Genomic DNA, 12,682 nt, shown 5'->3' with positions numbered 1-12,682 from the left:
CTTTCCCATGTCTGTGCTGTCCAGCATGCCACGAGCCACGTGGAGCTCCTGAGCAACAGAGGAAATGAATTTTTCATTTTTCATTTATTTTTTAAATTTTTTTAAGTTCATTTGAGAGAGAGGAAAAAAAAAAAAAAAACCTCCAATGGGGGAGGGGCAGAGAGAGAGAGAGAATCCCAAGCGGGCTCTATGCAGTCAACACCCTGGCAGTGCAGTCAGAGCTTTAACCTACTGAGCCACCCAAGCGCCCCTCATTTTTCATTTAACTTAAATTTATTTAAATTTTATTTAAGTTATAATTCAATGTGACTAATTTACAAATAAATAGCCACACGGGGCTACTATATCTGACAGCACAGATCTAGAATCCAAAACGTTATAGTGCCAATAGCGATAACAAAATAGTGCCAGCGTGTAAAAAGAGCTTATGATTTTCCACTCATTGTTCCGAGTGTATTGGCTGTTAAACGTGCTCCATTGCCTTGCTTTTTTACTATTTTCCAAGTCTTGTCATGAAAAGACAAATTCATGTAAAATAATTACTACCAACTTTACTACGCATTCTGATACCATGCAGTTTCCGAATCTGTAACTACTAAACATCTAATTACCAGCAGCCAGAGATTTTTTTTTTTAACCTAAAAAGGGAGTTGTTCCGCATCCTTGAAATGATCAAGAGCCAGTGATTTAAAGTATTAGCAGGATGGCAGGTGGAAGAAAAGAAAATAACGGTCTTCACCTTCAGGCTCCCCCACTCGTTCCCATGCTCCAGGAGAGCAGAGGCTCCCTTCCGCTGTGTACCCCAGGAGCAAGGACGCGGGGAGCAGAGCGGAATTACAGAGAACCTCCTTCCTGTCTTCTGCCGTTGGAGTGGAAGGACCATCCCCTCGGCTCTGCCTGCTGGGCCTTCCTGTGCCCACCTAAGCCCCGGCCTAAGTTTCCAGAGGCTGTGGATGTGCGAGCGAGCGTGCGCGGGTACAGGGGCGGGAGGGTGTGCAGTTTCACTCACCTGAGCACATCTCCCCCTTATAGCGGACGCAGGAGAAGTCATCACACTCGCAGTACTTGCCCGTGATCTTGCCAAAGTCACTGCTGTGGCAGACGCACTGGCCACACAGGCACTCGCCCCGCTGGCTGCAGGCGGGCTGGCCCTCCCGGGGGCTGCACTCTTCCCGCTGCGAGGGGCGGTAGTCCTCTTCGGAGCACTCGCACTGGGACCCCAGCCACCCGGGCCCGCAGCGGCACACCCCACACTCAAAGGTCCCGTTGCCATTGTTGCAGCGGCGGCTGTAAGGCTCAGCATGGGCCTGGCACGCACAGTCACAGTCGAAGGTGACCTGAACGGTGAGGCTGTCTTTGAAGCCTACAGGCTTGATGGTGAAGGACTTCTCCCTCTCCTGCGGGCAGCCTCGCACCTTGGCCTCAATGCTGAAGCTCACCTGGGTGGAAAGGAAGACCGCATTCAAACACAGGCGCACCCTGTTATCACTCCAGCCCTGGAGGGAAAGAAGCCCCGCCCTGCCCCGCCCTGCCCCGCCCTGCCCCGCCCTGGGAATATCCAAACTGGGTGTCTCATCCCCCAGCAACCTGGAGTTCCTCAGCCTCCAAATGACCAAGGTCTGCAAAGCAAAAAGAAAAGCCTGGGGACAGTTGTCCAGTTGTATCTGGTTGGGTGCACAGACATAATTTACAGTCAGGAGAGAGGTTGGTTTTGGTTTTTTTTTATATATATATCTATTTTTTGGGAGACTGCAAGTGGGGGAAGGGCAGAGAGAAGGACAGAGGATCTGAAGCAGGCTCTGCGCTGACAGACTGACAGCAGTGAGCCTGAGGTGGGGCTCGAACTCACGAACTACAAGATTATGACCTGAGCTGAAGTTGGATGCTCAACCAACTGAGCCACCCAGGTGCCCCTGGATATGTGTGTGTGTGTGTGTGTGTGTGTGTGTGTGTGTGTGTGTGTGTGTGTTTTAATTCCACCTGTGAAATAAGCCAGCTCAAGCAGAACAGAACCTGTGATCTTATAAAAAAATTCTTCTCTGGCCAATGAAGCCAGCTGGACTGATTATACACAAGGTCAGTCAGCCAGACACACAAAGCACTATATGGCACCACACGATGCCACACAGTGACCAAAGGCTCAGGATCTACTGTTTAATTTCCATATAGTACATCATCACTTGTGCAGTCAAACACCTTTCCGGCCAATATTTCTTAGACAGGATATGTGCACATGTTCTAGAATATAGATAGGTGTACGGACAGATGGATGGACCTAGATACAGAAATGATAGAGATACAGATGATACCGGTGATAGAGATATAGCTATCCCCCTTTCTGCTTCCCTCCCTCTTCACCAACCCCTCCCCCCATCGGCAGAAGCAGAAGAGAACCAGTAAGGAAAGAAAGCCATAGAGGCCACAGAGGGACCTGAGAGGCAAAATGAACATTTGCGTTCTGGAAGTCTATGACAGTGGGTATTTGGTATTTTTGCCTGTTCCATTTGCTGTTGAATCTCCAGCAGCGAATGATGCCTGGCACAAAGTTGGCGCTCAGCAACTATCGGTAGATGTGACTGCCATTTCACATTGTAGAGGAAAGACAGGTATTACCTTAGGGGAGGCTGGAGACTGGGCCAAAGGTAAGAAATATTTTCATTTGCAATCAGCTGTGCATAAACAAACAGAGGTAAGCTAAACGCAAGTTTTTTAAAAATCTCCACGTAGCGGAGAAGTTTAGACAACAGGAGTCAGAGGAAAAGGTTGGCAGCTCCGTTATATCCAACTTGTAATGACCTTCGGGAAGAAGGTGCAGGGGAGGAATGGAAGGGTGCCCACAGACGCTCAGGGGCAAAGGCCAGGGTCAGAGCTGAAGCTTCAGCCCCTGCCCAGCCCAGCCCACCTCACCGTGTCTCCAATCTTGAGTCCGACACAAGACTTGAGCCCAGGGATGACCTCGTTGTTGAGACAGGTGGCGTTGAAGGATAGAGACAGCTCCTCGGGGAGGTCCCGCACTTCCAGCTCTACTTTAGAGCGGATTTTCTGAGCAGAAAGGGGGCAAAAGAAGGTTAAGGAGATGAGCCGAGAGGAAGTAGACAGGAACCAATTCCACCCCAAGTAAAATACCAGGTGGCCATGGACTCACCGCGGCAGTGCTGGGTGCTGGGGTTTGCTTACAAGCTGCCAGAGGAGAGCATCCTTAGGAGCCTATTTCTTACAATATTTCCTGCCCAAGGTCTGCTCCTCTCTCTCTCTCTGTGCCCCCTGGTGTCTAGTTGAATCTGGGTAAAATCTAAACCAGCCACACCCTCCTGCAAGCCTCAGAGACATGCAAAAAGGGAGGGCTAGCACTGGTCACCTTGGATAGTAGCTTTTTTTACCTAATTTTTAACCAACCTCATCTTCCCCTTGGCTCAGCTCCCTCTTCTCTCTATTGTTGGAGCCCTATCCCTCACCCTGTCCTTCCTCATCACCACCCCCAACCTCTCTTTCCTTTCCACCTTCTCTAAGCTCTTCCACCCACTGCTCCTGACACTCCCTGGCAATTCTTTCTGAGCCATTTCCCTCTCAGAAGGCTGCATTCCTCCCAGTGCTGGCCATCAGCCAGCCTCTAGAAGAATAAGAGGAAGGCAGTGAAGGCTGCATCGTGGACTCACATCCAGGACTCCAAAATCTGCGTTCCCTCCTGGGGAATGCCGAGTGAGGTGGATTCTTAGCAGACCCAACCCCAGTGCGAGACACTTACCCCATAAGCATCAACAATGAGCTGAAGGACGTTGCTGGAATTGGCAGACAGAACCCCCACTGTCGTCCCTGGGATGAGCTCGCTATAGTTCTAGAAGGTAAGACAGAGAGATGTGCAAGGCTGACTAAATGAAGAGGGTGATCTCAAAAGCCCTCCCCAAATCAGAATGAGGGTCTTGAAACGAAGATTGAGGGAAGGATGGGATATTTTACTTGTCACTTCCAGGAACAAACCTAGCAGTTTTGCAGCCCTGAGAAAAATTATAAAGAACTTCTCACACCCCTCTCCCCCAATAAATTACTCCCCTCCAGCACCACAAACACCAACACACCCATCCCGTGAGGTTCAAGGTTGGAGGAGAGAGACCATAAAAAGGAACCATTTGCCCCTGGGAATAGGCTGGAGGAGGGGCTTTCCCGGTTGGGAAGCATGGCCCGTGCTAGTGTGCCTGGGTTCCCAGAGACGGCTCCACCCAATACAGACCCCACTCCCGAAATCCCTGAAGGCACAGTCACCTGGTAGAGACTGACTACATTTTCCGTTACAGCAAAGATCAAATTGATGTTTTTCTGGGATAGCTTCTCGGTCATCAGCCCCAGAGAGGGATAATCCTGTAAAACGGGAGGATGTGGAAGTCAGTTAAGAATTCACCTGAATTCTACACCTTAGAACTTGGCTGATTTGGGCTGTGGCCCAGACGGTGGTGGTGCTGAAACCTTTTCACGCCATGATCAGTGTGAGGCAATGGACTAAGTGGCAACACAAACCCAGTTGTGAACTCCAGGGACAGATGAAGAGGCAAAGGCTGGTCAAAGCCAAGCATCTCAGGGCACCTGGCTGGCTCAGTTGGTTGAGTGTCTGACTCTTGATTTTGGCTTAGGTCATGATCTCACAGTTCATGAGACTGATCCCCGCATCAGGCTCTGCACTGACAGCGTGGAGCCTACTTGGGATTCTCGCTCCCTCCCTCCCTCTCTGCCCCTCCCTGCACACTGCGTGTGCTCTCTCTTTCTCTCAAAATAAATAAATAAACATTAAAGAGAACCCAGGCAGCTCAGTTGGTTGACGGGGTCATGATCTCACGGTTTGTGAGTTGAAGGCCCTCATCAGGCTTGCTGCTGTCTGCACAGAGCCCACTTCTGATCCTCTGTCTCCGTCTTTCTCCCCTACCCCACCCATGCATGCGCACGTGCGCGCTCTCTCTCCCTCTCTCTCTCAAAAATAAATAAAACGTTTAAAATAAATAAGCATAGGGGTGCCTGGGTGGCTCAGTCGGTTGAGCATCCGACTTCGGCTCAGGTCATGATCTCACGGTCCGTGAGTTCGAGCCCCGCGTCGGGCTCTGTGCTGACGGCTCAGAGCCTGGAGCCTGCTTCCGATTCTGTCTCTCTCTCTCTCTCTCTCTGCTCCTCCCCCGCTCACACTGTCTCTCTCTCCTTCAAAAATAAATAAACATTAAAAAAAAAATTTTTTTTTTCAACGTTTTTTATTTATTTTTGGAACAGAGAGAGAGAGACAGAGCATGAACGGGGGAGGGGCAGAGAGAGAGGGAGACACAGAATCGGAAACAGGCTCCAGGCTCCGAGCCATCAGCCCAGAGCCCGACGCGGGGCTCGAACTCACGGACCGCGAGATCGTGACCTGGCTGAAGTCGGACGCTTAACCGACTGCGCCACCCAGGCGCCCCTAAAAAAAATTTTTTTAAATAAAATAAATAAGCATAGAAAGAAAGAAAGGAAGAAAGGAAACCAAGCATCTTTCTTCCTACTGGACTTTGATGCATTCACACCAGTTAGTTGTCAGGCCTCGTTTTTTCCCCCCACTAATTCGCTTAACAAACATTTATTGAGTGATACACATATTACAGTCTCTGCTGCCAAGGAGCTCAGAGTCTAGTGCCGAAGCCAGGTACATACGACACAAAGCGAAGTGCAGAGAGGGGCATCGCAAGGGAATGTTGGGGCTCCGAGGAGAGAGGGGCGGGTGACGAGCGGGAAGGAAGGAGGGAGCTGCAAGGCAGAACTCCGAGTCTCCCTACTCTCCATCCAGCATGTGTCAAGCCCCATTTTGAAGCTTCTTCTTGTTTTGCAACTACTGACAAACGCCTCAGCCTGGCGTGTGTAATCCTCCCCAACGTGGTCTCAGCCTTCTGGTCCACACGGCATACACCTCTCTCCCTCTTCCGCTGACCACTGAGCTGCCCCCCCCCTCCCCGCCATGGACTGGCCTTCTTTCTGGTAACCCTCCTCCTTCCTTAGGACCCAGCTCAGGTCCCACCTTCTCTGGGAGTCCTTCCTTGACTATCCCAGTTCATGATGAGCTTTCCCCCTTTGAATACCTAAAGCCCTTATTGAGCGTGCTACCCCACTGCACACTAATCAATCATGCATCTTGTATTCTTGGTAGCACGTCTCCTCAACTAAACCAAAAAGGGTAGGACCTTACGTAGTCCCTTTATCCCCCTCAGCCCCTGGTAAGGTGCCTTGCGTACATTAGGTGTCAATGATTACTGACTCACCCAGTGCCCGGTCCTGCCCACTTGGACATGGCTGACACCAAAGAACCCAAGCCACAATGGGGATGCTGGTGAACTGCGAACATGTCCCTGGGATCCTAGACCTTGCAGAGAACTCATGAGATCATCCAGCTTGGGGGCGGGGGCGGGGGGGGGGGGGGCGAGGAACTCCCGCCTTTACACAGGTGTACCGTTAAGCCACCTAGACAAGGAGGGGCTATACTGTCTTTAAGAGACGTAGAGTTCACACCTCCCCCCAGATGCCCAGGTATCAGTATTCTGAGGGTCTTACATTTCTTCCTGGCTTACAGCCACTTAACTCCTCTCCTGTTACTTGACCTACTAAGGCCATAGAAAACAACTTAGAAGAAGTCGTCTTCTGTATCAGCTACATCATCCTTTCACCTTCTTCCTTTTTGTCCCTTTAACCTTTCCTCACAGGAACAGATCGCCATTCTTCAGATGATCTTTGTCTCTTTTTCCTCTGTCTTCTTCCAATAATCACAAGTGAGCGCGGTATTCCAAGAAGAGGCTAATCTGTGCACAGTAGACAGGAAGGCCCGCTTCCCAGCTGGACCTGCAAAAGTCCTTTGGGTCCATTCTGGATGCCATGCTGCTGCTGCTGCTGTTGCTTCTGCTGCTGGAGGCAGGGGAGGTGGTGGCGACAATGCCACAGCCAGGACCACTTATAATGGCTGTGCAGGCCGTACCGGGGGTGAGGGTGTCCAGTTGGTATGGGGGGCAGCGGGAGGACAGGCTGAAACAAGCCTTGCACCCTGCCCAGGGGAAGTGCCGCCATTTCCACATTCACACAAAGACTCTGCCTGGGTTAGGGCAGCCTTGGCCAGAGTGAATTGGGACCATAGGTGGTACCAAGAATCTCACCATGGTAGTGGAGGCAGAGTAATGGTTGTCACTGCCAACGTGGCACTGCCCATCATTGGGCTGGACAATGCCTGCCAGCCTTCCATCCAGTGCAATATGGGTCTTGGCATCAGTGGTAAACACCAGCAAGTGGGAGGCATCATTCCTCCAGCCAATCTTCTCCTGTTAAAAAAAAAAAAAAAGCAAAAGAGAGAAAGCAACTTAAGCCACATCATTGGTAGAAAACAAAGATCCAAGGACTTCCACGCGTGAAGGGCTGAACAAGTCGTCTCGAAGAGGGGCCTCAGTCCCAGTCCTCAGAACACAAGCCAGAGCTTTTCCAAGTTGAAGGTTTCTGTCTCTTAGGAAAAGAGTCTCAGCTGATTAGTTCAGGCAGCTGAAAGACACCTACTTCAACTCCAAATATAACTTTTCCAGTGATAATCACATGGCCCATCTAGAAAGCCACCGGCAAGTACGAGCCCGGGCTGGGCTAGAGAAATCCCAACTGAACACCTGCCCGCTTTGCTAAGGTTCATCCAGCCTTGACTCTGACACCCTTCTAGAAAAGGTGGGAAGATGCTCTTCCCAGAAAACATCTGGGATCACTGAGGTTCAGAAAAACGTCTGCTCTGGCCAGGGAACGATACAAACAAAGGCTGCATAACAGGAGAAATGTGCTGCTCATACTATACAAAACTCTTTGTTCCTCTCTCTTATTTCGCACAGAAACCCCCACAGTTGGACCACCTTCTTCCCCATTTTAATCTACGCCAACCACACCCGCCACTCCCTGCCGTCCAAACTCACATCACAGACTGTAGCCTGCATGATGGCATCAAAGCCACCCTCTGGGGCATCTCGGTTCCGCGACACACTCTGCTTCTTCACTTCCTCATTGAAGCGGGTCACCTGGTCAGTTAGTGTCAGCACATGTTTGTAGCCAAACATAGGCAAGCAGGTGTTCTTCATACTGGTGGAGGGAGGGAGATAATTGAAGCAGAAACCCTAACTGGAAAAGGCTGCATGAGGAGTAAGAGGGAGAAAGGGGGAGACAAGCATGGGTAGCACAAGGCCCAGGCCGATTCCATACAACCGCCACTACCCAGACTGTTCAGACTCCAAACCCCTCTAATGACCCAAGTCATCATGGTGGCTTTGCCTCCAGCTGGCCTCCAAGATAAGATAGTGAGCTATGGAACCAGTCTGCCTGGGTTCAAGTCCCAGCTCCTCCACTTACTAGCCATGAGACTGTCATATGATAGGTCAAAATGAGAGGGTCAAAATGATAGGTCATATCTCCTAAGAGTTATTGTGAGGCTTCCATGAGTTGACTCACGGAAAGCGCTTATATCAGAGTGAGGCTCCAGTTGTTACCATCACCTTGGACTTAACACCTCTCCAAGGTAACACTGACACAACAATAAAGCAAAAGCTCATCAACAACTTCATATCCGTGAACCACCAACAAATTGATAGATCTGCAGCAGACTAAACCAACCAACAGTTTAACTGATGGCTGACATCTTTACTGGGGAACTTAACAACCCAGACAGAAAGTCAAAAGGGTACCTCGTATAACTCTGAAAACGAAAAGGTAAATTCATCCATTGTCTGGCTCAGTAACCATCCTTTGAAATGATTACACTCCATGGATGTTCAGGGTCTTTACCAATTAAATAAGCCATTCAGTTATAAGCCAAAGTGTCAACAGAAACACACATATCAATTTTCAGACTATTAGAGAGGTCAGTAAATATCATTTCCACTCTTTTTATATTCCTCCAGGACTTAATCCCCCTTGCATATTAACTCTGTAGTACTCATAACCTTGATGATGAGGAGACAATGGAATCAATCCTTCCGAAATTATAATTCCTCTATTTATTCATCCATAAATGTCTCTCTACTTTTTTATCTCCTTTCCCTCTCGTTTTCTCTTGTCTCCTACTTCTTTGTAACAAGACCAAGAAGCTGATGAGTTTTCTTTCTGGAAATTCTCCACCCTTTCTTTTTTTTTTTTTTTTTTTTTGAATTTTTTTTAATGTTTTATTTTTGAGAGAGAGAGAGAGACAGAGTGCGAGCCGGGGAGGGGCAGAGAGAGAGGGAGACACAGAATCCGTAGCAGGCTCCAGGCCCTGAGCTATCAGCACAGAGCCCGACACAGGACTCAGACCCACAAACTGTGAGATCATGACCTGAGCCAAAGTCGGACACTCAACCGACTGAGCCACCCAGGCGCCCCAATTCTCCACCCTTTCTAAATGCCCATCTGTCTAATCCTCTTCCCAAGAGTCACAAAGATTTTGGCAGTTACTACACTCCAAACAGCCTTGGATTCTACTGCCACAATGCTCCGGATCAACAGGCCAGCTCACTTGCCAGACAGGAAGACCAAGGTAGAAAACAGACAGGATTTGGCCAGACGGCAGCCAACGAATCTACCCCAGAGCTAGAAACAGGCAACAGGACTTGCACCTGCCTGAGACAATGGCAAGTGATGCTGCCCTGGCTTCTCGGAGAGGGACTTACTCATAGCAGGGGTTTTTGAGGGCCTCTGGTGGGGAGATATACATGTACGGTGACACAGGCTTGTCCACAAAAGCCCCAAAGCCAATCCGCAAGTTACTGGTGAGCTTGCGCATCTGGGAGGCCAGCTTGGTGCCCAGGTTCTGGATGCTCCACAGATCATCCTTCATGGAGTAAGACAGGTCCATCAAGTAGTAGATGTCCACAGGGTAATCCTCCACCTGCCGGACTTGGACGGAGAAAATCTTCGAATCATCTGGAAGGCAAGAGGATGTTTGTTTTTCTCCTTTTCCCGCTCTAAGACTTAATAAGTGGATTTGGACACAGTTGGGATTGAGTAACTTCTTGATCAAACCAGACTGGAAAGCCCTGGTCCTTTCTCTTCTCCCCCTAATTCTATTCCTCTTACAATTCTTGATCCTCTTATTTTATTAATTAATTAATTAATTAATTAATTTATTTATTTATTTATTTAGAGAATGAGCAGGGGAGGGGCAGAGGGAGAGAGAAAGAGAGAGAGAGTGAGCGAGAGAGAGAGAGACCCAAGCAGGCTCCATGTTTCACGCTGAGCCAAACACGGGGCTTGATCCCACAACCGTGAGATCATGAGCTGTGCCAAAATCAAGAGTGGGATCCTTAACCAACTGAGCCACCCAGGCACCCCAATCCTCTTATTTTAACCTCTTTTTTTTTTTTCCACCTAAAATTCTCCACCCTTTCTAAATGCCCATCTGTCTAACCCTCTAGGTCCCAAGGGTCACAGAGGTTTTGGCAGTCACAACACTTTCAACTCTGTAAAAGGCACGAACTATGTCCCACCCTCCTCTGAACCCCCTAGCACCTAACACATGCCTTGCATGAAGAGGGTATTTGGTAAAATTCTTCTTGATGTAATTGGAGAGTCTAAATCAATGCTTCAAAAAGCCTGTCTCAGCCTAATCCTTGTCCCCCGAAAGTCTCCTGCCCCTATTTTATCTGCTGCCATGCCTTTGCCCTAATCTTACCTGGAAAGGGGGCTTACAATTACAGATTACTTTCTCATTTTGTATCTCATCGGAGCCTCAACACAAAGCTATAAGTTAGGTAAAACAAGCATTGGGAAAAGAAGAAATAAACATTTTTTCCAGTTCCTACTATCTTAGAAGAGTTAAGTAACTTGCGCAAGGTCAGATAGCTAATATATGGGGCAGTCAAGATTCAAACTCAGATCTTTCTGATTTGAAGTCCCAATACCTTTCATTTTCTTCTGTTCTCCTGCCCATACCACCCCCAACATCCTTCTCTTCCCACCCCATTTCCATTGTGAGCTACATCCCCAAGGTTCAGGCCTCCACCTTGTACCCTGTGCCCATCTGTCCGGGATCTCTCCCCAGAAAGAGCCCCATCCCTACCTGGCCGGAGCCGGAGCGCAATCCTCTGGGGGCTGACTTGAGTAATCTGGGAGCTGTCTCCAGAGCCCTTGTCGCTGAGGGGCCTGGCCTCTAAGATGCGGGCCTCACTGACGGGGAACTCGATGGACTCCAACGCACAGTCATCCTTCAGCAGATTCTCTTTCAGGTTACAGCGGGGCGAGCCCAGAGGGAGGGCCTGTAAGACAAGAGCCCAAGGTGAGGCCCTGTGGTCAGAGCCATGTGGCTCTCTGCGTCCTCCAGGCTTTGCCAACTCCCAACAGCCTAGAGTTTACCCAGCACTCCGGAGCTAAACCAGCATAAATGAACTCGGGTGGTCCCTCCTAAGAGAGCCCATTGTACAGAAGGGGAAAATTGAGGTACCGGAAATGCTGGGTGAGCGCCTGTTGGTGGATTGATAGCTAGGAAGAGGGCCAGTAGAGTAGGATGCCTGCTAGACCAGCAGTTTTCAAACAGAAATGCAACCCGCACGTGAGTCCCAGAAATCAATGTAGAGGATCTCAACCATCAATGTATTAAATAAAGTACAGAGCACAGGAGTAGACTGGCAGAGACTCTTCAGCACTGCCTCTTACTAGCTGGCTCCGAGGGCGAGTCACGGAAGCTCTCCATGCCTCGATTCCTCAGCTGTCATGTGAAGATAATAATAGCGCCCCACACAGGGATGTTATGCAGGACTAAATAAGACAATGCACATGAAACACAGAGTATAGTGCCTGCCTGAGGATAAGTGCTCAATAAAAGGTAGCTATTGTTATGAGATGCTCTATAAATAGTTCCTGGATAAGTCGGTTATAAATAAACTCCACAAGCTGGGGCGAATCCCATGATGCCAGGCACTGACCAGAGCCTCCCCTATCACTTTAAGCTTCCTCCCTTACCCTGGACACAGGGCATTGAGCGCCCTTCCAAAAACCCTGGCGTATATCCCACAGCCCTTGGAAGCTCTGTGTGTGTCTACACTGGAGTACTGAGTGGGGGGCATGCTGCACTGGAAAGAAATCAGGAAACAGGCTCAATGCTAGGTCTACCACTAATGAGCACGTGACCCCAGATAAGTCATTTCACGCCTTTGAGCCTCAGTTTCCTCACCTGTGGGACGAGGGGGTCAGGTGACATGGTGTTTTCAGTTCCTTCCTGCTCTGACGTCCAGCACATTTAGCCAGCACTAAATGTGGGCACAGATCCAGGAGGGCTCCTTGCCAGGTTGGGAGAACTGGCCGGAAAGCCGGAAAGCCCTTCCCTGGACCTATTTCACAATATTTAGGCCTTCAGGCCCTCGATCCTCACCCCCATCCCTACCCACTCCCTCTCACAACCATTTCCAGAAGTCAGCTGAACAGCCCGCACCAATATCCCAGAAAAACTGGTGTTAACATTTACTGAGAACTCACCGCATATCCCGCACAGCGACACGCACTTTATGTGGACACAGCTCTGGTTACAGTTCCCTCGTGCTGGAACTGTTGTTATTTTCTAAGTGAAAAACCTGAGGCCCGGAGGCTTCACAAATGAGGAACCCGATCTTGCAGGAAAGACATCTAAGGCTTGGAGAAGTTAAGTAACTTGCCCAAAGTTACAGAGCTAAGAATGGCAGAAGAGAGGTCTAACTAGATTATC

At 49.5% G+C, this 12,682-nt stretch overlaps 1 protein-coding gene across 1 annotated transcript; it reads right to left on the bottom strand.

The window, feature by feature from the left end:
- Positions 1–431: 431 nt before the first annotated feature.
- Positions 432–12,181, bottom strand: LOC122212796 (integrin beta-3-like). The gene is made up of 9 exons (XM_042926759.1): positions 12,155–12,181; positions 11,045–11,240; positions 9,657–9,909; positions 7,935–8,097; positions 7,146–7,307; positions 4,261–4,356; positions 3,746–3,835; positions 2,908–3,042; positions 432–1,439 (listed from the first exon to the last, which is right to left on the bottom strand). Exons 1-9 carry the CDS (start codon positions 12,179–12,181, stop codon positions 1,002–1,004), a joined length of 1,560 nt encoding a protein of 519 aa, XP_042782693.1. The 3' UTR covers positions 432–1,001.
- Between the last annotated feature and the right edge of the window lie 501 nt (positions 12,182–12,682).

Source organism: Panthera leo, assembly GCF_018350215.1.
Source record: "Panthera leo isolate Ple1 chromosome E1 unlocalized genomic scaffold, P.leo_Ple1_pat1.1 chrE1_random_Un_scaffold_73, whole genome shotgun sequence".
Classification (NCBI taxonomy): Eukaryota; Metazoa; Chordata; class Mammalia; order Carnivora; family Felidae; genus Panthera; species Panthera leo.
Note: the sequence above shows the minus strand (reverse complement) of the source record. Positions and strands in the feature narration are given on the sequence as shown.

What these genes read in the sequence shown, in the direction of transcription:
- LOC122212796 (XM_042926759.1), bottom strand. Translation starts at nt 12,181, where the DNA reads ATGTCACCTGACCCCCTCGTCCCACAG. An exon ending in TGCGCTCCGGCTCCGGCCAG is followed by an intron (nt 9,910 to 11,044) that starts GTAGGGATGGGG and finishes CTTGCCTTCCAG; the next exon opens with ATGATTCGAAGATTTTCTCC. An exon ending in ATGTAGTCAGTCTCTACCAG is followed by an intron (nt 3,836 to 4,260) that starts GTGACTGTGCCT and finishes CTTACCTTCTAG; the next exon opens with AACTATAGCGAGCTCATCCC.